General features: G+C 58.5%; 1 protein-coding gene across 3 annotated transcripts in view; it reads left to right on the top strand.

Moving 5' to 3' along the window:
* The window catches only part of RASA3 (RAS p21 protein activator 3), a 133,413-nt gene that overhangs the window by 90,137 nt on the left and 17,072 nt on the right, over nucleotides 1-26,204 (top strand). For all 3 annotated transcript variants that reach the window (XM_017518757.2, XM_037735004.1, XM_017518756.2), the window contains 15 exons: nucleotides 582-662; nucleotides 1,050-1,122; nucleotides 3,843-3,919; nucleotides 8,670-8,774; nucleotides 10,332-10,488; nucleotides 10,999-11,147; nucleotides 11,876-11,990; nucleotides 12,838-12,912; nucleotides 13,810-13,933; nucleotides 15,337-15,443; nucleotides 17,356-17,433; nucleotides 19,297-19,374; nucleotides 20,301-20,374; nucleotides 24,437-24,543; nucleotides 25,531-25,613. In XM_017518757.2, the coding sequence (XP_017374246.1) occupies nucleotides 582-662; nucleotides 1,050-1,122; nucleotides 3,843-3,919; nucleotides 8,670-8,774; nucleotides 10,332-10,488; nucleotides 10,999-11,147; nucleotides 11,876-11,990; nucleotides 12,838-12,912; nucleotides 13,810-13,933; nucleotides 15,337-15,443; nucleotides 17,356-17,433; nucleotides 19,297-19,374; nucleotides 20,301-20,374; nucleotides 24,437-24,543; nucleotides 25,531-25,613 (1,483 nt within the window). The remainder of the gene's footprint in view (nucleotides 1-581; nucleotides 663-1,049; nucleotides 1,123-3,842; nucleotides 3,920-8,669; nucleotides 8,775-10,331; nucleotides 10,489-10,998; nucleotides 11,148-11,875; nucleotides 11,991-12,837; nucleotides 12,913-13,809; nucleotides 13,934-15,336; nucleotides 15,444-17,355; nucleotides 17,434-19,296; nucleotides 19,375-20,300; nucleotides 20,375-24,436; nucleotides 24,544-25,530; nucleotides 25,614-26,204) is intronic.

Below are 26,204 nucleotides of genomic sequence, written 5' to 3'. Positions count from 1 at the left end.
CTGGTCCCCCAGGATGACGCTGTTTTTAGAGGTCCCGGTCCCCCAGGATGATGCTGTTTTAGAGGTCCCGGGCTCCCAGGATGACGCTGTTTTAGAGGTCCCGGCTCCTAGGATGACGCTGTTTTAGAGGTCCCGGTCCCCCAGGATGACGCTGTTTTAGAGGTCCCGGCCCCCCAGGATTACGCTGTTTTAAAGGTCCTGGCTCCCAGGATGACGCCTTTAGAGGTCCCAGTCCCCCAGGATGACGCTGTTTTAGAGGTCCTGGCTCCCAGATGATGCTGTTTTAGAGGTCCTGGCCCCCTAGGACCTCTATGACTCTGTTTTAGACATCCTGTCACACACTCTCGGAGTCCTCGCTAAAGCACGTGGTCACCTTAGAGGTGGTGTTTTGGGGTTTTGGAAATGGTCAGCATCATTCAATGTCACACTGAGGCAGAGTGGCTGGCGTGGCCCTCCCTGCCTTCCAGTGAGGAAACCACATCTCATGGCTTGAACTCAGCCTCTTGTCCGACCCGGAGCTGTCTCACCGTTTGCCCGGGACATCCGTGCCCCTCCTGACCTGCCTCTGCTTCTTTCCGCAGCATCGTCGAGTGCCAGGGCCTCCCCATCGTGAACGGGCAGTGTGACCCTTACGCCACCGTGACGCTGGCGGGGCCCTTTAGGCAAGTTGCCTCACACCTCAGGGTTTCTGTCCTGGTCCTGGGGAGGCTGGGGGCTGGCTCTGACATCACGAGGCCACTGCCTCATTTGGGAGGAGGCAGGAGGATGCACTTTGAGATAGAAGATGTGATTTTTACTTCCTTTGTTTTCTTTATTGCTCTAAAGTTGCTTTGTAGAAAACGAACCCGTCGTTCTCATCACGCTGGGTATTTTTGGCGCAGTCAGTGTTCCTCATTTGCATACCATCTGGAGCTGGAGACAAACAGAAATATTTATAAAATAAATAAAGGCAATAAGTGACTTGTGCATTTGAGAGCTCAGTTTTACAGCCGAGAGACTTGGAATCAGCAGCGTTGCTTTAATCCCAGTCCCTTCTCTCTCGATAACAGATCGGAAGCAAAGAAGACAAAAGTGAAGAGGAAGACCAACAACCCCCAGTTCGATGAAGTGTTTTATTTTGAGGTTGGTGTCTTAGGGGGTGAATGTCAAGTGGACACTCTGTGCCTGTGACACATTGGCAAAAAGTCTGGATCAGAACCATCTCAGTCTCTTTCCTCTGGAAGTTCCTTCCGGAGAGGAGGGAGCCCAGTGGGCCGGCCCTGGGGACTGGACCCATGGCCCCCAGGACTTTCCCTCCCCTCCCGAGAGAGAAAGCCTTTCCTTGTCTCCCAAACTGGCCCAGATTTGAGTTAAAAGATGACAAATTAATGCTTTCCAAATTACCAGGACTTTGGGGTTTTTTGTTGTGTTTTTGCCTGCTCTGCCCGAGTGTCCCTGGGTAGGCAGAAGGCTTGTTCCAGTGGAAATAGGCAAGTTTTCAAAGCAAAGGGGGTAAAGGATTCGGACCCAGAGAGCCTCTGAGAACGTGAAGCACCAAAATCTGTGAAAAGGAGGGTACAAGAGCTATCCCTGGTGGAGCAGGACCCACCACGCGGTTTTAGGACAGCCCCACCTCGTGGAGTGGGGACCTGCGTGTGACCGGCGTGGTTTTGGGACAGCCCCACCTCGTGGAGTGGGGACCTGCGTGTGCTTGGGATGGCCACATTCATGGAGTGGGGACCTGCATGTGTCCGGCGTGGTTTTAGAACGGCCCCACCTCGTGGAGTGGGGATCTACGTGTGACCGTCGTGGTTTTGGGACGGCCCCACCTTGTAGAGTGCGGACCTGCGTGTGCTTGGGATGGCCACATGCATGGAGTGGGGACCTGCATATGGCTGGCGTGGTTTTAGAATGGCCCTACCTCGTGGAGTGGGAACCTGCGTGTGTCCGGTGTGGTTTTAGAACGGCCCCACCTCGTGGAGTGGGGATCTACGTGTGACCGGCGTGGTTTTGGGATGGCCCTACCTTGTAGAGTGGGGACCTGCGTGTGGTTTTGGGATGGCCACATTCACGGAGTGGGGACCTGCATGTGGCTGGCATTTTTTGGGGATGGCCGTACCTCGTGGAGTGGGGACCTGTAATGGCTGGCATGGTTTCCGGACAGCGGAACCTCACGTGGAACGGGGACCTGCTGTGTGGCCAGCATGGTTTTGGGACGGCCCCACCTTGTAGAGTGGGGACCTGCCGTGTGGCCGGCATGGTTTTGGGACAGCTATGTGCAGGGCTGTTCCTTGTGGAGTAGGGGACCTACGTGTGGCCGCATGGTTTCCGGACAGCGGAACCTTACGTGGAGTGGGGACCTGCCGTGTGGCCGGCATGGTTTTGGGATGGCTATGTGCAGGGCTGTTCCTTGTGGAGTAGGGACCTACGTGTGGCCGCATGGTTTGGGGGCCACTGTGTGCAGGGCCGTTAGGCAGATGCTTTTCTCATCCGCAGACGTTCCTGTGCAAGGGCCGGTGAGGATGGATGAGGCCTCTGTGGCAGGAGCGTGGCCAGTCAGGCCTGCAGGGTCGGGCAGGCTCCCTGGAGCCATGAAGGCTGACTGGGACTCACAAGCATGCAGCTCTGGGGGTCCATAGGAGAAAGGGGCTCCAATGGGCCCCAAAGGCAGAGGTGGGAACTTGGTGACCGAAGCTGGGGCCAGGCTTTCAGGGCCGTCGTGAGGAGGGCTTTGGAGGTGGGATCTGTTTTCCGTCAGACGGAAGCCCTCACTGATAGGCGGAGAAGATGGTTTTGCTGGAGCAAGAGAGGCAGGGTGGGCCTGTTGGAGGGGCAGGAGGCCTGTAGCACGGACCAAGTTCCAGGTGGCAGCTTCCTGCTTGGGGAGGAGGCATCACCTCCACCTTTATGAGATCGGGAAGTGGGGGAAAGCAAATTTGAGGACAGAAGTGTATAGGTCAGGAAGGAGGAGGCATCTGGAGCCCTCAAGCAAAGCAGAGCACTGTCTCTCCATGGTCTTCACCTGAGATCACCAATCAGGAAGTATAAGCTCAGAGCTTAGGCAGTCTTAGCAACATGATGTTGCTGTGAAACCTTGCATCAGAACTTTGAGCTGAGAGCTCCTGAGCCCACATCCCCGCTGAGCCCTGGAGAAGGCAGAGTAGGGAGGGAGGCCGGGCAGGAGAGAGCCCTCCTCGTAAACACGGGTGGCCTGGTGCGTGGCTGATGGTGTTTAAATCGGAACTCGAGGTGGTGCCAGCCTGTGAGTAGGCCTCCTGCTCGGCTGCACGGGCCCTGCTGGCTGGCGAGGTGTCTTGGAGCCCCAACCCTTCACATCTCCACTCCCTTTCTGTTCTGAGGGACCCACGGTGCTGAGGCGCCAGGAGGAAGGCAGCAGCATCTTCGCCTTTCCAGAGTGCTGGGGTCTGGTGGGGGCTGGCTGGGTTCAGGCACTGCAGGCCTCACGCTTTTCACTTCCTGTTGGAAAATGGAACCTGGAGGTAGGGCCGTGGAAGTGCAGCTCTGGCTTTGTCTCCACGGCGGAGGGTAGAGAGCCCAGAGCAGGTGCTAGCAAGGGGCTCTTAGGTTCCCAGAGCCCAGCACCCATCAGCAGCTGCTTGGAGGGTCTGGCCGTGGCTGTGAACAGCTTTGGGCAGGTCCTCCCTAGGGGCACTGTGAATGGGAGATGCTGGCACTCAGGAAGCCAGGCCTGAATCCTGAATCACGCCTGGTGCCTTCCCGGTTGTGCGCCTTGAGTGGCACGTGGGTGAGCGCAGAGGTTAGGCGGCTGGGGGCTTGCGTCCGCGTGGAGACCCCTGCAGGGCGAAGCGCAGTCTCAGCACTTTCTCTCTCTCTGGCTCCAGGTGACCCGACCCTGTAGCTACAGCAAGAAGTCCCACTTTGACTTCGAGGAGGAAGATGTGGACAAGCTTGAAATCAGGTGAGTGAGAAAACCTGGCTCTGCATTCCCCTCTTGGCAGGTTTCACACAAGCTCCTCGGCTCTTTTGTGTTTTGTTTCTAAATATAGGGGCATAGATAGAAATGAATTTCCGTTTTCTTGGTAATTTTCACAACAGGATGTTAGAACTTGTGGCTGAAACAAGAGCAGGCAGACACCAGGTGGGCAAACCTGGAGTTATGACTCAGCTTGCAATACCTGCTAAGAGGCAAGGCCAAAGGTCCACATCCCATGGGCCCACAAGGCTTTGTCCACCTGGACCGGCAGGGGCTGGAGTCGTTCTTAGGATTTCGTTCTAAGCTCTCTGCCCTCCGTGGGTGCGGTCCTCAGAGGTCGCAGGGCCTGGCATGCTGGCACAGTGCCAGGCCCTCACAGAGTGGGACCCACTGCTGAGGCTCTCGGTGGGCGGCCTCTGGGAAAACCCTGTACCAAGTGAAATGCTGGGGTCCAGGGTTCACGTTTACTGCATGTAGTCATAGAACCTGTGTCTTCAGCCTTTGCCTATGGAGCCCCCTACTGCACTTCCCTTTCCTGGCTCCTCAGTGCCTCCCACGGGAAACGGGGGACTCACCTGTGAGTTCACGCAGGTCAGGACGTGATCGCAGGCCCAGGATTTAGAGCGCTCCACAATATGGCTGATTCAGAGTCCTAGGGAAGGCGGGCCCCAGAATGTGCCCTTCCTGAACCCTGCTGGGTTCCCGCCTCCCAATAAAAACAAGCTGGACTCCTGTTTCTTTTGGAACGCAGCTTCTGTTCCCTCAGTATCAGCAAATGCCTCCAGCCCCTATGAAGAAGCAGATGAGCCTCCCCTGAAGCCCCCAAATCTTTATGTGTTAGACAGAGAGAAGTAAGGAAATGGCTCCCTCCTGACAACAGCTGACCCTGAGACCTTGAACCTGGGATGTCCAAGCCTGAGATGCACCTGAGCCTGGGATGCCCCCAATCCTGGGAGGCCCCTGAGCCTGGGATGCCCCCAAGCCTGGGATGTCCCCGAGCCTGGGATGCCCCCAAGCCTGGGATGTTCCCGAGCCTGGGTTGTCCCTGAGCCCACAATGCCCCTGAGCCTGCGATGCACCTGCATTCTTTAGGTCGTTTCGGAGAATGTGCTGGCCATCACTTCCTGGTCACACTGCCTCCCAGGGGCTGGCACCACTCCCGAGGGACCCTGACTCCAGAAGCTCAGGGTAATGGGACACTTGAAGCCAGTGTGTGGCTCAGGCCCTGTGGCTGTCAGGAGGCCTGGTGCTGTGGTTGAGAACTATAGGTTCTCCCATGGGACAGGGTTGGAATGTCCCTGATGTGGTGGGTCAGATCCGCCTCCTGTGGGTCAGGTCCTGAACTGTAGGAATGTCCCCAAGGTAGTGGGTCACATCCGCCTCCCGTGGGTCAGATCCTGAACTGTAGGAATGTCCCTGACTTGGACAGTCAGATCCACCTCCCGTGGGTCAGGTCCTGAACTGTAGGAATGTCCTCGAGGTGGTGGGTCAGATCCGCCTCCCGTGGGTAAGGTCCTGAACTATAGGAATGTACCCGAGGTGGTGGGTCAGATCTGCCTCCTGTGGGTCAGGTCCTGAGCTGTAGGAATGTCCACAAGGTGGTGGGTCAGATCTGCCTTCCGTGGGTCAGGTCCTGAACTGTAGGAATATCCCTGAGGTGGTGGGTCAGGTCCTGAACTGTAGGAATGTCCCTAACATGGACAGTCAGATCTGCCTCCCGTGGGGTCAGGTCCTGAACTGTAGGAATTTCCCGGACGTGGTGGGTCAGATCTGCCTCCCGTGGGTCAGGCCCTGAACTGTAGGAATATCCCTGAGGTGGTGGGTCAGGTCGTGAACTGTAGGAATGTCCCTGACATGGACAGTCAGATCTGCCTCCCGTGGGGTCAGGTCCTGAACTGTAGGAATTTCCCGGACGTGGTGGGTCAGATCTGCCTCCTGTGGGTCAGGTCCCGAACTATAGGAATGTCCCCGAGGTGGTGGGTCAGATCTGCCTCCCGTGGGTCAGGTCCTGAGCTGTAGGAATGTCCACAAGGTGGTGGGTCAGATCTGCCTTCCGTGGGTCAGGTCCTGAACTGTAGGAATGTCCCTGACGTGGACAGTCAGATCCACCTCCCTTGGGTCAGGTCCTGAACTGTAGGAATTTCCCAGACGTGGTGGGTCAGATCCGTCTCCCGTGGGTCAGGTCCTGAACTATAGGAATGTCCCCGAGGTGGTGGGTCAGATCCACCTCCCGTGGGGTCAGGTCCTGAACTATAGGAATGTCCCAGACGTGGTGGGTCAGATCCGCCTCCCGTGGGTCAGGGTCCTGTGGAATGAGAGCGTCCATTGGGAATATGGCAGCTGCCCTGGTGTCCCAGCCCCGCATCAAGTCTTGGATGCTCTGAGGTCCCGTGTGCCCCCTGTTTGCTTCTCTCCCTTCTTGCTTTAAGTCGTAAGGGAGGGTCCTCTCCACCGATTCTCAGGGTTTGAGCTCCATTTTTTAATGTTTTGGCCTAAACCTTAGTTTCTAGTGCTTCACGGTACCGAGCCAGGGGCCCCGAGACCCTGGGCCGGGCGTCCGAGGCTTCACGGTACCAAGCCAGGGGCCCCGAGACCCTAGGCCGGGCGTCCGAGGCTTCACGGTACCGAGCCAGGGGCCCCGAGACCCTGGGCCGGGCGTCCGAGGGAGCCCTGCTGGACCTGCCTCCCCAGGGACTCACAGAAAAGAAAGAAGAACCATCGCTGTTTTCTATTCACACCAAGCTTTGAATTCAGGAACGAAGTCCTAGTCATTAAATTTTTTAAAAGCATCCAAAACATGTTTTCAATATTTCTCTTATTAAAGGCAAATGCGCCTGCCTCGCCACTCAGAATGTTTCTAAAGTGTCCATGGGCAGATCGGGGGTTCCCTCGTGTTCCTTCTGAAAGTAACACGCTGTGGGCTCCTGTGTGACCTGCCAGCCTTCCCCAGCCCCAGTTGAGACTGCTCCTGTCAGACGGGCAGGGCCTCTGTGGTGCTGTTGCCCCGCAGAATTTGCAAGGGAAACAGAATGACCATTCTGGAATCTTCTCCCCCTGGGGGATGCCCCTGATGGCCACAGTGCGGTTAGGCCTGTGGGGTTTCAACCCCACGGGTGGGGCCGACTGCACATGACTGTGGGGTTTCAGTCATGTGGGTGGGGCCGGCCACACGTGACTGTGGGGTTTCAGGCTCGTGGGTGAGTCCTGGCCACGAGGGACTGGGGTATCAGCCCTGTAGACTTATTACAGCTGCGGATGCTGTGTGTCTCTGTCCAGTAGAATTTCACGGCCCCAGGTCTGAGTGGACACACACCATCCTGCACTGGGACAGAGTTAGTGGGAGCCGCTGCCCTGTTAGATGTTAGCAGAGGCTCCACAGTGCTGGTCCTGGGCTGGTCCTCGAGATTCGGGGACTGTGCTGTGGTTCATGGCCACAGGTGGCCCAGCCACAGTTCTCCCTGCTGTGGTGTGCACAGCCCCTGAATCCATTTCATGTCTCAGGTCATGAGCAGTCAGTGGAGACAGGATTCTACATTCAGGGCCAGGGGCTTCACAATCACCGGGTTTTGTTTCAAGGCATGTTTTCACGTTGAAAGCAGAGAGTCCCTGGCTGTGGAGTTGGGCAGCCCGTCCTCCATGGGCACCGCCCTCTCTACACCCAATTTCTCCATCATTCCCTGTGCTGAGCCCTGCAGATGGAGGCTGCCAGGCCACATGCTGGGGTGGCACTAGAGGCACACGCCACAGGGCCCTGGCGGTCTTGCTTGCCTGCCATGCACAGGCTGCTTGTGCTGGGTCTGTTGTGGGCAAAGGGAACAAATGGTGCCGGAGCCAAGAGCGGCAGCAGCCACGTAGTTCCTGGGCAATGCAGGGATGCCCAGCTCCTTCCTGGCGTAGAGGCTGGGGTCATGTAACTTCCTCCGATCTAACAGCCTGGGCCTGCGTTCAGGCCCACGGCCTTCCGCCTTCCTCTTCCTGCCCATTCACCCCTGGGAGACACTCTTTATTCCAAAGCCACAGGCTGGTCTGGCATGTTTTAAACGTGCTCCATGGGCCGATGTGTTTTAAATGCTCTGTGGGATGGTGTGGTTTTTTTCTGGTTTTTGTTTTATTTGTTTTCTGAGATGGAGTCTCGCTCTGTCACCCAGGCTGGAGTGCAGTGGTGTAATTTCGGCTCACTGCAACCTCTGCCTCCCGGGTTCAAGCGATTCTCCTGCCTCAGTGTCCCAAGTAGCTGGGATTACAGGCATGTACCACCATGCCGGGCTAATTTTTTGTATTTTTAGTAGAGATGGGGTTTCACTATGTTAGCCAGGATGGTCTTCATCCCCTGACCTTGTGATCTCCCCGCCCTGGCCTCCCAAAGTGCTGGACCGCAGGCGTGAGCCATCACACCTGGCCTAGCTGTCATGTTTTAAACATGCTCCATGCGCTGGCATGTTTTAGATGTGCTCCGTGGGCTGGCATGTTTTAGACGTGCTCCGTGGGCTGGCGTGTTTTAGACGTGCTCCGTGGGCTGGCGTGTTTTAGATGTGCTCCGTGGGCTGGCGTGTTTTAGACGTGCTCCGTGGGCTGGCGTGTTTTAGACGTGCTCCGTGGGCTGAGCCTCGATGGAGACTCTGGAGAGGTGCAGCTGGCTCCACCCTGCTCCTTGGGGGACAGAGCATGGCTGGTAGTCTCTGCTCCACCCGGGCTGCTCATCATCGGCTAGAGCTGTACCAATGCCGTTTTTCAGAGTCGACCTCTGGAATGCCAGTAACCTGAAGTTTGGAGACGAATTCCTGGGAGAACTAAGGATCCCGCTGAAAGTCCTGAGGCAGTCCACCTCCTACGAGGCGTGGTAAAGTGACCTTGTACCTGCAGACTTCTGCGTCTCTGAGAGCCACAGAAACACCTTTCTGAGCGGAAAGGCCCAGAGGTTGCGCATGCTGGTCCTTGACTGTGCCCGGCAGCCACCTGCTCTTACTTTGCATGTAGCTCTGACAAGCTCTAGCTTGATGAGTTTCTGCTCCACAGCAGAGGAGAAACTGCAGGCGAGGAGAGGCGACAGGGATCACACTGAGAAGAGACTCACGATGCTGGCACCTCAAAACAAGACAGGAAACGTGGGCGGAAGCAGCCCTGAGCCGCCAGCAGCTCATGGGGTCTGACCCGGGTGAAAGTGGGGCCCTAAGCCACCAGCAGCTCGTGGGGTCTGATTCCAGGTGAAAGTGGGGCCCTAAGCCATGAGCAGCTCGTGAGGTCTGACCCCAGGTGAAAGTGGAGATCCTAAGCCATGAACGGCTTGTGGGAGGGCCTCAGCCGCCAGTGCAGGGGCCCAGGACACACTCACGGCAGGTCCTGCCTTGCGGCTGCACTCCCACTCTTACTGTGGCTCCCAGCAGCACCTCCTCCTGAGGGTGCTTTGCAGGGTTCTTCACTCTACTCTGCACCTCTAGACCTCAGGGGTTGGCTCGGCCTCAGAACTCACCCCAGAGCACAACGTGTGCTGCTGCTTCCTGCCTTTCTTTCCTGTTTTCTCCAGGTGTTTGGTGTTTTGTGGGAAGGATCAGGCCATTGTTTCATTTTACCTCAAGTTCACGTGTGTCCATTAGTGACACATGGCACCTGGGAGGCCTGGAGTCACGGGAGGCATGCACTCCCAGGTGTGATCGTGTGCTGGGGCCTCACGCCTCATGTGTCTCTCTGCCCTGCGTGTAAGGCCAGCTTTCCATCCATCTTCACTCTGTGAAAGCCTAAGCTGAGTTAGGCTCTTTCCAATGCTGAGCAGACCCCTGGCCCTGGTAGCCAAGGCTGCCACGAAAGACCCCAGAGAGCCAGGGCTAATGCCTTAGACACAGCCTCTACCCACCTGAGAGCTTAGACTGCCTGGCCCCCAGGTCAGAGCAGAGAGGGGTCCTGGGTAAACACATGGGCTAGAGCCAAAGACGGAAGAGTGGCCGGGAGGAAAGTCCCCACAGTGATCACGTGCCCAGTTGGCCTGCTGGGCTCACCAGCCAAGGTCCCACCCCATGACACCAGAAGCCACTGCACACTTCGGTTGAAATAATTTCCATGTCCACCTGCTGCTGCCACTGTTGGTGTGGGTGTTCACAGTGATTACTGATGCTCCTGCAGTGGTTCCCAGATGCCCGTTCCCTCCGCGTCACATCCCCCACCCTGCCCCTGCCCCGTTTCCCCCACTTGACTCCTAGGTCTTTGGCTCCAACACTGGCCTCCTGGGGATCCTTGGTGACCAGCCCTTCTGGGGGTCTTCTGTGGGGACTTCCCGGGGGCTGCACTCTGGGGTCCTGCAGGGTCACCCTCCTGTCCGGGCGGCTTGAAGCAGGCAGCTGGGCTGCCCCAAGAGCTGCTCCTTGGTGACTGCAACCTCACACCGCGTGTCCCTCCCGCCCAGGTACTTCCTCCAGCCCCGGGACAACGGCAGCAAGAGCCTAAAGCCAGACGACCTGGGCTCCCTGCGGCTGAATGTGGTCTACACGGAAGACCACGTGTTTTCTTCTGACTATTACAGGCCTCTGCGGGACCTGCTTTTGAAGTCTGCGGATGTGGAGGTACTTGTCCACACCATGGCCTATGGGTGTGGGTGGGAGGTACCACTTGCCTGGGCCCCACCCCATACCCGGGCCCCACCCCAGAGGGCACCTCCACCCAAGGGGGCCTTTCCCACACCTCCCAGTCCGGCCTGTTTCTCACCTGGATGCCTGGACCCCTTTGCTGGGGGCACCGGTCCCTCTGTAGCTAGAGCTGTAGGAGCCTGGTGGGGCTGAGGACTCCCCACGTCATCTGAGGGGGACCCTGCCATCAGGGTCTCTCTGTTGCCTCAGGGGCCCTAGAACCGGCTGCATTTGGGGATTGCTGGGAGGAGGTGCAGACGTCCCTCCAAGGGCCCGGCCAAGCAGCGGCAAATGGGAAGTTTTGATGCTTTTGTGAAATGCGTGTGTTTCTGTCTCGGCAAAGAGGCATGTCTAATGTGTCTGGAAGTGAGACCCCAGCCAGGGTGAGAACAGGCCTCTGGAGTCCCACACCCCGGGCCACAGCACTGACCCTGCCCCTCCATGCAGCCTGTGTCAGCGTCCGCGGCCCACATCCTGGGTGAGGTTTGCCGGGAGAAGCAGGAGGCAGCGGTCCCGCTGGTGCGACTCTTCCTGCACTATGGCAGGGTGGTGCCCTTCATCAGTGCCATCGCCAGCGGGGAGGTGACGCGGACACAGTGAGTGCCTGCTCCGCCCATCCCACCCTGCCCTGGGAGAGCCACTGGGACCTGCTGGGGGGGATGGCGAGGTTGTTGCCCAGAACCACATCCTGGTGCAGGGCTTTAGGAAAGTCGAGGGCCCCAGGCTGCCCCAGAAATCCTGTTGATTCAGGCTTGCTTTCACAGACCCCGTTGATTTTTTTAAAGCCCCATTTGCCTTGGAAATCCCTGGGAGAGTGTGTGGGTGGGGAAGGGCGACGGCTCCCAGGGCTCCAGGACGGCTCAGGTCCTCTCCCAGGAGCACTTTGGGAGCCCACGAAAATAGGGCACCCCTTCCCTCAGGACCTGCTGAGTGACGCTTCCCGCCGCCCTGTTCTAGAAACTTCCGGCTGCATCTGCAGCCACTGTAGCTAGCAGGGGGTTTACTTCTCCGCTGGCCTCAGATGCTGCCAAGGTCTAGTGCACAATTCTCTGTGCAGGCACAGACCGCAGAGGGCGGGAGGGCGAAGGCCAGCCAGCTCCCTGTCAGCTGGCGGTCACGCGCACAACCAGGCAGTTCCCTCTGGCCCTGTTGACATAGGACTGTTCCGTGGTCAGGTCTTGAGCACCTGGCCTGGCCGTGCTCCTGGTAAAACGTCAGGAAGCCGACTGATGGGCGTGTGCAGGCGGGTGCTGGGGCAAGGCTCTGTTCTGACCGCGCTTCCGCGTCCTGGGAGACAAACGCTGTCCCCACCGCCATTTCCCAGGGACCCCAACACCATCTTCCGAGGGAACTCACTGGCGTCCAAGTGCATTGATGAGACCATGAAGCTGGCAGGGATGCATTACCTGCACGTCACCCTGAAGCCTGCCATTGAGGAGGTGAGCGCAGGGCCCAGAGTCCTCAGCATCGCAGGGCGTGGGGAGGGCCTCCCTCAGACGGAGAGCAGCATGCAGGGATCCAGCCGGGCAACAGTCAGGCTTGAGTGTCCGCCCCTCCGGGCTTGCTGCAAGGCTGCTGTTTCTTTCGCTTTAACTAGGGGATGTTCCCTGTGTGCTCAAGAACCTTCCAAATTCTCCCAAATTAAAACACCTACATGCAAGAAAAACCTGATTCTTCCCAGGGAGACCCTCTTTCTCCACATGCCCTGGGGTCCCTTGTGTCCAGGCCTGGCCGCGTGGCACGTTTGAGCTGAGCACCCAGCCCTCACCCGACCCTCTGATGCCTGCCGGTCTGTGCCCCCTGTTCATGAATGGCTTTGTAAACAGGCTCTTTGCCAATGTGCAAAAATTTAACAGTATCCTCGTTTGCTCTGTTCTCGAAATCCTGGCAGCATTTTGAAGTAAAAATATGATCAAAGTCTGGGGTGCACATCCCTTTCTGAGAAAACCTGGTGCATCTGATCACGGCATGGATTGGCCCCGTGCCCGGCATTTGTGCCTGACCTTTCGCTCGCCCCTTGGCAGCCGGTGACATGTGCCCTGACACACGCCCATGGTGGCCCCCTTGCAGCCGAGGCTCGGGGCTGATACCACCCCACCGTGGCCCTGCCTTCTGGCCGGCCTCACCATGCCCCTCTGTGCCGATGGCCGGGCTCAGGGAGCTGTTGCGGCAGTTTGTGAACGAGGCTCGGAGTCTACGTCTCAGCCGTGCCCGAGACCCCCTCCTTTCTCCCTGCCTGTGCCCCCAAAACCCACTCACAGAGCCCCATCTTAAACCTCTCCCCAGATATGCCAGAGCCACAAACCCTGTGAAATTGACCCTGTGAAGTTGAAAGACGGAGAAAACCTCGAAAACAACATGGTAGGTTTCGTTCATGAACAAACACAACCAAAGCCAGTCACCTGCTGGGGGTTTTTCAGCCGGGGGCTGCTGGGAAGCTCCGTCTCACCTGTGACCCCAGTGGGGTGGGAGCAGGATGGGACATGAGGATACCTGCTTCCCCCGCTGCAGTACACCAGCTGCACTGCTGGGAGGCCTCGGCCGCCACCTTTGGCCCAGCCTGCGCCCCCAGCTCTGCCTCCCCTGGGGGTCCAGCCTGCGCACAGGGCTCTGCCTCCCCTGGGGGGTCCCAGCCAGCTCTACTCCCCCTGGGGGTCTGGCCAGCTCTGCCTCCCCTGGGGATCTGGCCTCTGTGCCCAGCTCTGCCTCCTCTGAGGGGTCCCAACCAGCTCTGCTTCCCCTGGGGGGGTCCTGCCAGCCCTGCCTCCCCTGGTGTGATGGCTTCTCCCCCTCCCTGTTCCTGGGACAGGAGGGCCTCCCCATGCTGTCCCCGCAGCTGTGTCTTGCGTTTTAAAACAGCAAAACTCCCTGATGTTGAACTTTCCCAGCATGTGAGTCTCTTCACATCACACGTCATGCGGAGCGTGGTGTTGGGGCATCTCTTATGTAAATGGAAGGACAGAGTTCTTACTTGGGGAGGCAAATTCTAGTGAGTTCCTTCCATTCCCCGCTCAAAGTCAGGGCAGAGAGGGGAGCCAGCGTGGGGCCCTGAAGAGGGCATGGTGAATTTCACAGATGAATCACCGCGGCTCCCAGCACGTATTTTGAGGGGTGGCTGTTCACACGCGTCTCGCTGCTATGGCTGCCCTGCACCCGCCCTCAGTCCCTCCCGACTCACCCCTCCCTGGGTGTGCCCTGGTACCAAACGTGCCCGCGAGCAGCCTCAGGAGTGGGTCCCAGTGCCACATCCTCTCGCAGGAGAACCTACGGCAGTACGTGGACCGCGTCTTCCATGCCATCACCGAGTCTGGGGTGAGCTGCCCAACCGTCATGTGTGACATCTTCTTCTCGCTCCGGGAGGCGGCGGCCAAGCGCTTCCAGGGTGAGGCCCCCAACATGCTCATGCCACTGAGAAATGACTGCGGCCCGTGCAGGCTGACCCCCACCCAGGCTGAACACCCCCACCCCCACTGCTGAGAAACGGCCATGGCCCGTGCACGCTGACCCCCACCCAGGCTGAACCCCCACCAGACTAGAGCCCCAGGATCGTGAATCCCAGTTCAGACGCTGGATTTTCCTGGGGTTTTGTGTCCGGGCCAGTGCTCCCCAGTTCACGACTGCAGGGGTCTCTAGGGCCCCCAGCCCTGGAGTTCACAGTAGTCTCAGGCAGGGCTGGCTGGGCTTAGTCGGGGTGGGAGGTGAATTTTCCTGGTATGGCACCCCCTCACACCTGGCCTTCCCAGTGGTTTATTTTTCTGGCTGACCCTGGTCGGGTGGGAAGTGAATTTTCCTGGTATGGTCCCCCACCCCGGTTTTCCCAGCAATTTATTTTGGTGGCTGACCCTGGCAGGGCCCAGAGTGCTGTCAAGGCCTCTGTCTGCCCACGTCTTTGAGACAAGACCCCTGGAGGAGCTGCGCCTTCCTGGAACCCCCAAGCCAGGGATCCCCCAGGGACCTGAGCATCGGGCACCCAAACCCCACTTCCCAACCTTGCTGACCCATAGGGAGGAGCTGGGTGTCTGCAACCCCGTCTCCCACAATGCTCAGGAGGTACCGCGACCCGGCCGGGACCTGGGCTCTGGCGCTGCTGAGAGGCTCAGCGAGGGCCTTGCCACCAGCTCCTCCCTCCCTTATGGATCCCGAGCCTGGGTCCCAGTGTGTCCTGTGACCTCGAGACAGCTGCAAATACCCCAGGGGGCCATGGCCCTGCAAAGCCATCCACACTTCTGCATCCCCTCAGACAAATGCTGTCCCCGCTGCTGGTTCCCAGGACGTCAAGCAGCACATGACAAGGGGCACAGGGGTCCCGGGGAGGCTGTTCCCAAGCACATCCCAGTCCCAGGCCCACTTTGAACAAGGAGGAAGTAAAGAGATAAACACATCCTCTCGCTCAGATGAGCAGAGACCACTGCAGAATGAGTCTGTGACAGGCCAGGCACCAAAGGGGCTGCGCAGTGTTGTGGTGATTTGAGGTGGGGAGAGATAGAAACAGAGAGAGAGAGAGACAGATGGAGAGACAGAGACAGAGTGAGAGACAGAGAGAGAGAGACAGAGTGAAAGACAGAGTGAGAGACAGATGGAGAGACAGAGTCAGAGTGACAGTGACGGAGATACAGAGTGAGAGAGATAGACGGAGAGACTGAGAAAGAAGGAGCGAGGCAGACATGGTGGACAGAGATGCAGGACGGGCTGGACTTCCCTGTGGACCCTCCGGGGGCTGGGGCGTGATACCCCATGAGGCCACTGTGCCCCCGGGAAAGGGCAACCCACCTCTGTCTCCCGCAGATGACCCGGACGTCAGGTACACCGCAGTGAGCAGCTTCATCTTCCTGAGGTTCTTTGCACCAGCCATTCTCTCCCCCAACCTCTTCCAGCTCACGCCGCACCACACGGTGAGTGACCGGCCAGGAACCTCGGCCTCCTGAGCTGTCCTGGGACGCTGGCCAGGGTCAGGGCATGTGTGTGGCTGCGGGGGCTGACTGTGTGGAGTGTGTGGAATGTGGAGTGTGTGGGGAGCAGGTGTGGAGTGCGTGGGGAATATGGAGTGCATGGGGAATGTGGGGTGCCTGTGGAGTGCGGGGTGCCTGTGGAGTGCGGGATGCCTGTGGAGTGTGGGGTGCGTGTGTACTGTGGGGTGCCTGTGGAGTGCAGGGTGCATGTGGAGTGCGGGGTGCCTGTGGAGTGTGGGGTGCGTGTGGACTGTGGGGTGCCTGTGGAGTGTGGGGTGCATGTGGACTGTGTGGAATGTGGAGTGCGTGGGGAGCAGGTGTGGAGTGCGTGGGGAATATGGAGTGCGTGGGGAATGCAGGATGCGTGTGGAGTGCGGGGTGCGTGTGGAGTGCGGGGTGCCTGTGGAGTTTGGGGTGCCTGTGGACTGTGGGGTGCCTGTGGAGTGCGGGGTGCCTGTGGAGTGCGGGGTGCCTGTGGAGTTTGGGGTGCCTGTGGACTGTGGGGTGCCTGTGGAGTGCGGGGTGCCTGTGGAGCGTGGGGTGCGTGTGGAGCGTGGGGTGCGTGTGGAGTGTGGGGTGCCTGTGGAGTGTGGGGTGCCTGTGGACTGTGGTGTGCGTGCGGGGTGCGTGTGGGGTGCGTGTGGAGTGTGGGGTGCGTGTGTGATGCGTGTGGAGTCTGGAGTATGTGGAGTGGGTGTGGAGTGTGGGCTGCATGTGGAGTGTGAGGTGCGTGTGGGGTGTGAGGTGCATGTGGGGTGCGTGTGGAATGCGTGTGGAGTGTGGGGCGTGTGGGGAGTGCATGCAGAGCGTGTGTGGACGCTCCAGGTCCCAGAACTTCCTCATTGCGGGTTGTTCACTGACCTTTCTGTTTCAGCTGTTGTACGTTCCGGGAGAATGGAGACACCTTCACAAAGCAGTGGACGGTGGGGCCAGGGTTTTTGCTGCTGGTCACCGCCGTGCTCTCCCTCCCCTACCTATCACATATGGAGTATTGATGATGGACTGGTTGACGTGTCACCCACGTATTGAGTCAACAGAACTCTGTTCAGCACCAGCTTGCACCAGGCCCCTATGTGGTTTCTGGGGCTGTGGCTCTCGGTGCGGGATCTGGGGTGATCGTGTTGCATGAGCAGGTGTGGCAGAGCTGGAAGGAGCTGGCCAGGGTGAGGGACGTGAGGGAAGGCCCATTACGTGCCACTTTTTTTTTTCTTGAGATGGAGTCTCACTCTGTCACCCAGGCTGGAGTGCAGTGGTGTGATCTCGGCTTGCTACAATCTTCACTTCCTGGGTTTAAGCAATTCTTCTGCCTCAGCCTCCCAAGTAGCTGGGATTACAGGTGTGTGCTAGCATGCCTGGCTAATTTTTTGTATTTTTAGTAGAGATGGGGTTTCACTATGTTGGCCAGGCTGATTATGAACTCCTGACCTCAGGTGATCCACCTGCCTCGGCCTCCTGAAGTGCTGGGGTTACAGGCGTGAGCCACTGCACATGGCCCCGGCACTTCTACGTTGGCCTTCAAACCCCGTGAAGGCTGAGATGAGCCCCAGGCACGGCCAAGAGGCTCAGCGCCCCAGAGCGGTGACCCCAATGCCTTCTGCTGTGAGATGCACCCTGCACGCTGGGCCGTGAGGGTGGGTCCCCGTGGTGCCCTCCGACATTGCCTGTGGGATGTTCTCAGCAGCTCCTGGGACTGTGGGCACCACCCCTCCCGTCCTGTGTCCGCTCTTGCTCCACAGCTCACTCACCAACCACAGCGGCTCTGGGGTGACGTCTGCATCTCATCCTTGGTGATTCTGGGGCAGTTGCAGCATTTCTGTGAAGCTGGCACAGACCTTTCTCCTCCCCACCTCCCCAGGACCCCCAGACGTCCAGGACGCTGACGCTCATCTCCAAGACCGTGCAGACCCTCGGCAGCCTGTCCAAGTCCAAGTCTGTGAGTCTCTCCTTCAGTTTCTAAGGATAACTGATTCTTTTCTTTTTTCAGAAAATAGGTATGAAAAACTTCCCACATTAGAGAGAGTTGTAAGGTAAATCAACAGTAAAAGCCGGCACCGCATCCCCTCCTGACGCCCAGGACCCGAGCGCCCTGGTCCCAGCCACTTCTCCCCTTCTGAAGTAAACGCCTTGTCTTTTCCGGGAGCCTGTGGCTTGTTGCTGGTCCTGTGGCAGGGGCAGTGGGCGCATCTGACCTGTCAGGTGTGGGAGCAGCCGAGCAGGCCGGGCAGGTGGCCTGACCTAGGGCCTCCCGCGCACCCTCCACACACGATCACCTCCTCCCAATGCAGCAGCCACTTCCTCCCAACATGGCCGCCTCCTCCCACCACCCCCACTCTCTTCCCCAAGCGGCCCCCTCCTCCCACTGTGGCCCCCTCCTCTCCTGTGGCCCCCTCCTCCTCGCTCATGCACAGCCTCCTCCCCACACAGCCATCTCTTCCCCACGTGGGGCCCTCCTCCCCATGAGGTGCCCTCCTCCCCTGTGGCCCCCTCCTCCCCACTCAGCATTCTCCTACCAACGAGGCCCCTCCTCCTCACACAGCCATCTCTTCATGCACACCCTCCTCCCCACGCGGTGCCCCTTCTCCACGCAGCCCCCTCCTCCCCACACACACCCGCCTCCTCACACGGTGACCCCTCCCCACCCAGTACCCTTCCCCACGCGGCGCCCTCCTACCCACTCAGCGCCCCTCCCCATGCGGCACCTCCTCCCCAGCCCCTCTCGCCCTGTGGATATGAACTGCTGTCTCCCACCCTGTCCCCTCAGACCAGATGCAGTGCCGCTGGGCTGGGGTCCCTCAAGCGTCTGCCCTGTTTTCCCCTAAGAACACCTGTGTGTGACTCTAGTTTGGGGAGATCAAAGGCTAACAGTTGCAGGGTCCTGGGAGCAGTACTCACGGTGGGGGCTGAGGCTGTCTCTGCGGGAGCCCAGCCAGGGCAGGATGAGGCCTTCAGGTGCCCTCAGGGCTCCAGCTGGAGAGGGCTGGACCGTGGTGCACAGACATCCCTGGCCTCCTGGTTCCCTGTTCTTGGTGGGACCTGGGTAGAAGTGAGGGCTTTGGGGAGCAGGGCCCCCACTGAAGGAGCAGCCCCCTCAGGGAAGACGGGTTTCTCTGAGTCCCAGGGAATGAAGACATGCCATGCCCACAGGCAGGCTGAGGTGCGCTGACTGCTTTTCACCATCCAGGCCTCGAGCTGGGGGCTGGAAACTCCATAACAGGCACCTGTGCCTCCTCCGAGGTCTGCCCCAAACCCACCTCATTTCACAGCCAGGGAACCGTGCAGTGGCCTCAGTGTGGAAGCGACAGGAACTGGGGGTTGAGCCTCAAGAATGGTGCCTATGAAGTTGCCCGCCAGAATCCCTGGGGTGCCTCCCTTCCCCACATGACAGAGCTCCCTGCCCCCTCTTCCCACTTCGGAGTGGCCCTTCTGCCTCAATGAGAGTTGGATATGGTGGCTTTGGGACCCTGGCCCGTGGCTACAGCTTCCCAGGCAGCCTCATCTGCCCCCAGCATAGCTCTTCCTGAGCCTGGGACGCAGGTGTGAGGGACGCCGGGGCTGGGATGGAGTCACTGATGCCAAAGGGCTCTGGAGGCAACATGGGCATGCACGGGTCTGATGGTCTTGGTTCGTGCCTGAGCAATTTCTGCTATTCGTCCTCCAGGCTGCCCTGCAAACGCCTGGGTCTTCGAGTGTTTATCCTCATTTAGGCTTGAATAATTCTTGCCTCTAGATTTTTCGGATCTGGGCCGTGAGCCGAGGTGCTTGAGGCTGTCTTCAAGTGATCTCCGTTTCATTTTAGGCGAGTTTTAAGGAGTCCTACATGGCTACGTTTTATGAATTCTTCAATGAGCAGAAATACGCTGATGCAGTGAAAAACGTAAGTATTGACTCCCTCCGCAGCCCGTGCTGTGCCCAGGAGACAAAGCTGCTCTGTCACAATTTAGATAAAGCCCATGTGACACAGACTTGGCCTTTGATGGTTTAAACTGTCAGGGCATTCGATCCATTCGCAGTGCTGCCCAAACAGCCCCACCCCTAGCCTGGGATGCCGCCTTCTCTCGCAGTCTATAAACTCTGTGGCCTGACCGCCTCTGGGACCAACGTGGGGCCCTCACCTGTCCTGCTCTATGTCTGAGCCCCCAGCTGAGGGTGTGTCCCACCTTGGGGTGTGTGACGGCCGAGCTGATTCCCGGCTGCAGTCCTGGGGCCCACACCCACTGTCAGGAACGCCATGCATGGGAGAACACCCAGACCCCAGGGCTCTGCTCCTCCTGCTGTCCAGAGGTGATCTCAGCGTCTCTCAATGAAAACGGCATGGAAGGGACATGATGAGCTCAGAGCTGTCAGGGACAGACAGGGTCCAAAGAAGTCATGGGGCGGCAGAGCTGTGTGGAGTGCAAGCCCCTGCCAGGGAGGCCAGGACGGTGGCCAGAGGGGAGGCGTCCCCCAGGAAGCTGGTGGGATCCAGGTGGGCCTGAGCCTCCTCGCTGCTCAAGCCCTGGATTCCCCCATGAGCATCGCCCCTGGGTGGCCTCTACAGATGCAGGTTGATCTCCAGGCGTTTTGCCTGAGCCGGCCTTACCACCTGCTGTCTCTCACCTGAGACCTCCCGGGCAGAGCCGAGCTAGGGCGGCACAGTGGGGAGCAGAGGCCCCACTGCCCTCAGGGAAGGACTCACTTCTCCGCATTCTGTCTCCGCCTGTATCTGAAAGGAGGCCCCGGCCGCTGATGCCATTGTTCCAGGAGAGCGCGCTCATCTGGCATGTGGCTCCCTCCCAGTGACCCCATTTCTTCCCACTCTAGTTCTTGGATCTGATTTCGTCCTCGGGGAGAAGAGACCCCAAGAGTGTTGAGCAGCCCATCCTGCTTAAAGAAGGGTAAGGTGGCATCTGGCAGGGCAGGAGGGGAGAAATGGATAGGGGCCCTCATTCCCCAGGGCACCAAGCACATTCTGGAAGATTCCCCGGGTCGGGGCAGCCTCCTCCCTCGCTGGGAGGCAGCCTGGGGCTGGGGCTTTGGCCCCTGGCAGCAGCACGGCCTCCTGTGTGTCCTCTGGGACTCACCGGGAGGTACCCGGGACCTGGCCTCTGCCTGTGCCCAGCCGGTCAGTGGAGGGTGGCGAGAGGAGTCAGCTGAGTCACCAGCCATCAAGATATCTGCACCACTGGCAGCCTCGTCCACACCCGCACCTGGGGCTGGCTTCCCTCAGGGCTCCTGAGGGCTCTTTGGTCAGGAAACCAAGGTCAGAGGGGATGGCCTGGGACCTGTCCGCCGCCTTCTTGGTGCCCTTGGAGGCAAGTGTTTGTGCTCCACGGCTGCTCATGTCCACGGCACAGGCCCGTCCTTCCTTGGCCTCCACCCGGTGGCCCCTGGAGCATCAGAGGCCACCACCCTTCCTTGTGTAAATACTGACACATCTGCCCGATTCCACCAACCCGGTCCTGTGGCCCAGCTTCCCCTGCCAGTTGGGGCTGCACTCTGCTGGGCACGGCCCATGTTCCTGTTTGTCACGTGTTTGCGTAAACATCAGGGGCAAAGATGCAGCTTCAGTGCATGGGTGTGTTGCACAGTGCCAGAGCCAGGGCTGCCAGTGTAGTCGTCCCCTGAGCGGCCGCTTTGTGCTGACAGAGTGGTTTCTCCTCCCTCTCCTGCTGCTGCCTCCCACCTTTCCAAGGCTTCAGCATCTGTGATTCCAAACACTCCATGTCCAGAGCTCCCCAACTCCGTGTTTAGCTCCCACATACCAATGAGAAGCTAAATCCCTAAAGCAATGCCAGACACCCAGGAAGTTTGGCTTTTCATTTCTGAGTCGTCTCCCTTAAGGTAACAACCTCTACCTCCGTCCATGTTGCTGGAAAGCCAAGATTGCATTCCTCTTGACAGTGGAGTGTGTCGTGGTGTATTTATGCCCCACTTTCTCTACGCAGTCGTCCGTTGGTAGACACGTGCGTAGATTCCGAGTCTTTGCTGTTGTGAGTAGTTCAGTGGTAAACGTACGCATGCAGGTGTCTTTTTGGTACAAGTGCTCTTCCTTTGGGTGGGGGCCCTGTGTGGGATTGCTGGATTGAACGGCAGCTCTGCTTTTAGCTCCTTGAGAAATCTCCGTGCGTGTTCCTTGAGCACTGCGCTAATTTCCATTCCTCACCAGCGTGCAAGCGCTCATATCCTCCACGTCCCTGACAGCGCCTGTTCTTCTTCCACGTTTGTTTAATCGCAGTTGTTCTGCCTGGTGTGAGCTGGGGTCACAGGCGGCTCTGTTGGGCCTGGTGTGAGCCAAGGTTGCAGGCAGCTCCATTTTGCCTGGCGTGAGCTGGGGTCACAGGCGGCTCTGGTTCTCATTCCTCAGGTGATGAGCCAGGCTGGGCTCTATGTTGGGCGTGAACCAGGGTCACAGGCAGCTCCGTTCCACCTGGAGCAAGCCAGAGTCACAGGCAGCTCTGGTTCTCTGCTCAGGTGATGAGCCAGTCTGGGCTTTATGTTATATGCTTGTTGGACGTTTGTTTTCTTTTGAAAAATGTCTATTCCTGTCCTTTGGCCACTTTTAAATGGGTTATTTAAAAATTTTTTTTGTTGAGTTCCTTCTAAACTGTGGCTATTAGTCCCTTGTTGGATCCGTGATTTGCAAATATCCTCCCTTTCTGTGAGTTGCTGTTTGCTCTGCTGGTTATTTATTTTGCTGTGCAGAAGCTGTTTAGTTTAATTAAGTCCCATTTGTCTATTTCTGTGGATACTCCATTAGAGCGGTCTCTGCTCAAACCTGGACCATCCGTGGGTCACTGCTGGACCACACCCTAACAGCAGCAATACCCACATTGCTGTTTTCCTTTTAACTTAGTCATATATTAAACAATAACATTAGTAATACACACGTTACATAAGTTACAACATTCAAAGCAACAAATACTCATCCTGTAATCCCTAAAGCAATGCAGGACACCAGGGCTTGGGTGCCTGACGCTGAGAAGCTGCTATAGATGCCAGAGGTTCAAGGACAGGTGCTTCCCGGAGGCCCCAGACACAGCTGAGACTCCACCAGGTCCTTCCAGTGGCTGTGCTACATGCAGCTCATGCCAAGCTTTTGGTCCACCAGGACCCTGGGTTTCCCGCCCCTAATCAGCCTCTCCTCCAGCACCTCAGCTCCATCACGTCCCCAGACCCAGAGCCGTCCTTAGTGTGCACGCACAGGGCCACCCCGGCACCTTGGTTCTGCCGTCTCAGCCGGTGGTGGCAAGCATGTCTTGTGTGTTCCTCCAGGTGTGGAGGTGGTGAAGACCGTGTTTCCTGAGGGCTCCCTCCACACTGAGACACTCCCAGCCTCTGCCATCTCTCGGTTTTGTGTGCCCTCACCCACTGGGACACAGGACCAGGGCCTCCACAGTGCAGGGTATGTTTGCTGAGCTGAGTCAGCTGTGTCTGCCTGGGCTGAGCTGCTTTCAGCCCGAGGCTTCTGGCTCAGCCGCGGCTCCCGCCTCCACACGTGATGGTCCCAGTTAGAAAACCGACTCCTTGAGAGCCAGGTACCCTGACCAGGGCCGTGCAGTGAGGGGCCACTGCCTTCTCCGCTCAGCACTGCCGTGACCTAGAAACCCTGCTTCATACATGAAATTCACATGCAGCCTCATCCACCGAAGGCCCTCAGAAAGCTGGGGCTCTTAAAAAAATCCTAAAGCCAAACACATTTATAACAAGACTACTCCTCAAATCCAACTGCTATGTGGTCCAGAGTCTTCTCGGGGGCGTCCTCCTGCCCTCGAGGGGCCAAGCTCCCCATGGAGCTCCCGGTCCCACCCCACCCCTATCCACCAGGCAGCCCCACCCTGCCTGTCCCGCTGGTCCTCAGCAGCCTCCTGGGCTGACTTCCTGCCTGCGACTCCCTGGAGCTCGCGGCCTTCTGCATCCACTGGTTGTGAACCGTGCTGTCTGGTGTCTCCCGGGGCTTCTACATTCTCCTGTGGGCGTCCACAGGTCTCTGGCCGCATCTGGCTGTGTCGTTGCTCAAAGCCCCTCATCCCACTTCCGAGAGCATGTCGCTGGGCACCTCTCCCTGCGTGCTCTTTAAAGGGGAGTTGCACCTCCCCTGCACCTCCCCGCAGTCTCCCGGCGTGCTCTTTTAAGTGGAGTTTCGCCTCCCCCACACCTCCCCGCAGTCTCTGTGCGTGCTTTTCTAAGTGGAGCTGCATCTCTCTCCCCCAACCTCCCCTCCGTTGCTCAGCTTGGTGACTCGGCCACCGCCTCCACCTCTGGCCTCCAGTCATCCTGGCCGCTTTGTTCTCTAGCTCGGCCGCCGGTTCTAGTCAGGGACCCCCACTCAGCGATGAAGGCTGAGCCTCAGAGGGCCCTGGGCTGCCAGGAGGGCGTTCGAGGTCCCTGTCTGGGCCCAGACCTGGGGTCCTCCTCGCTGAGGCCTTGCGTCCTCAGTGGCCATCCTGTCTGCTGCTTCCCACATTTCCTGAGGACACAGCCCAACGGTGCCTTCCCACACTGAGGCTGGCCCTGAGGGAGGCGAGTCTGGTCTGGCAGAGGCACCACGCATGACTCCTGCTGCACCATGGGCGTGGGTTTTGTTGGCGAGTGTCGTCCACTGCCTGCCCTGGCCCTGAGCCGGCGACTGCACGTCCGCTGTGGGAGCATCGAGTTGGTATTTCTGGTGGCAGCACCGCTGTTGAAAGTTCGGTGTGGGAGGTGAGAGGATAGAGATCTCCCAGAACCTGGTGCCGTCACCACTTGGTGACTCAAAGCTAACGCAGTCAGCGCTGAACTTTTCCAAGGAGAGGCGTTGCCTTCCAATTTTTTAATCTCATTACTTGGAGTAAAAGGATAAGATATGGAAAATTCACCATCTGCCTCAGGTCTAGGAACGCAGAAAGTGGGAGTGTGGTTTGCGCCTATGCAGGGAGGAGGCCAAGGCCAGACGCCCCCGCCCCGTGCTCTTCACACAGGTTCATGATCAAGCGGGCACAAGGACGGAAGCGCTTTGGGATGAAAAATTTTAAGAAGAGATGGTTTCGCTTGACCAACCATGAATTTACCTACCACAAAAGCAAAGGTAAGGAGCAAGGCCGCTTTCCCTGGCTCCCGCTGGAGTGTGCCCTGGGACTGACATCTGCTTCTCGGGGTGGGGGGAGCCAAGGGGAGGAAGGATCGGGTGCTGCAGGCAGAGCCTGGCCGTCGAGACCCAGAGCCCTCTGCTTCTGGCTGTCCCTTCAAAGATCCCTGGAGGGTCTTTCAGACCTGCTGTCAGAAAGGTGAGGAAACCCAGCCTGCAGGAAACCAGCTTTCCCAGAGAACCAGTAAACGCAGAGCCTACATCAGTGAGGCCCTTTCCCGTCCACCGTCCCTTCTTCGTCCGGTCTCTGTCACAGCCACGGAGCCGTGCCCCCGAGGTGGACGGAGCTTCCCATGGCTTCCTGCCCCTCGCTGTCGGATCTGCTGGCTCAGATCTAGATTAGGAAATACGGAATGGCTTCTCCCCACGAGAACAGGGACGTGTCCTGCGGATAGAACCTGAGGCCACGGCAGCGTGGGGATGCAGGGATTGGTTCCAGCCTGTGTGCGTGGCAGGGCTGGGGGTCCCAGGCCTCCTCAGCCCCCATAGCTGCAGCCTGTCAGTGACTCAGCCGCCACGCCTGAGGAGTGCAGGGCGCTTCCCCCTGCCCAGGGTATCCCGGCAGAGACCCCACCACCGGCTAAGACTTCCCCCCCGACCAGGCTGAACCCCCTGACTGAGACCCCCAGCAGAGACACCTCTGGCAGAGACCCACCCTACAGGGACTCCCTGGCAGAGACTTCCTCAGTAGAGATGCCCCCTTGGCAGAGACACCCCCAGCAGAGACCCCTTGGCAGAGATGCCTTTAGCAGAGACTTCCTCTGCAGAGAGCTCCTCAGCAGAGAACCCTTACAAAGACTGCCTTGACAGCCCCTCAGCAGAGAACCCCTGACACAGACCCCCCTCAGCAGAGACCCCCTCAGCCCCACCTGGATGCCAGCCAGGACAGCAGGGACCGCATCTGCTGACTGCCCCTCTCTGCTGCAGGGGACCAGCCTCTCTATAGCATTTCCATCGAGAACATCCTGGCAGTGGAAAAGCTGGAGGAGGAGTCTTTCAAAATGAAGAATGTGAGTCCGGTGTCCCCAAGCCTCACTTTTGGGTTGAGGCTCGGCCAGGTTTTGTCTGCTCTTCTGGTCCCCGGCCCTGGGCTCACCCCTTCCCCACCCCCTGCACTCCAGGCTTCTCAGAGGCTCCGTATTACTCGGGCTGGTGCTGGTGATTTTGTGTCGAATCTTATACCAAAGCAGCCAGGCTCTTCGTACCCGGGGTCACGGGGTGGGGTAGAGCCTGCCGGAAGGCAGGGCCTGAGCTGTTCCAGGTGGCTTCCCCTGCAGGGTCCCCAAGGTCAAGGGGCCCTCTGTCAAAGGACACCCCAAAAACAGGCTTGGGACTGTGTAGAATTTTTTTGAACCTTTTAAATTTTGATATAATTTTGAATTTATAGAATTTGCAAGAGTAGAATAAATACTTTCCACACACGCTTGAACAAAACCCACACGTGGCCTCGTTCTTCATCATCCTATTCATCCTTCTCTTTCCACGTGTCATACCCAGACCCACACATGGCCTCGTTCCCCATTGTGTTCATTCATTCTCTCTCCACGTCATACCGAGACCTACACGTGGCCTCGTTCCTCATCGTATTTATTCCTTCATTC

This window comes from Cebus imitator, unplaced genomic scaffold, assembly GCF_001604975.1.
Source record: "Cebus imitator isolate Cc_AM_T3 unplaced genomic scaffold, Cebus_imitator-1.0 Scaffold703, whole genome shotgun sequence".
NCBI classification, from domain to species: Eukaryota; Metazoa; Chordata; class Mammalia; order Primates; family Cebidae; genus Cebus; species Cebus imitator.
This window is presented reverse-complemented; position numbering and strand designations above follow the sequence as displayed.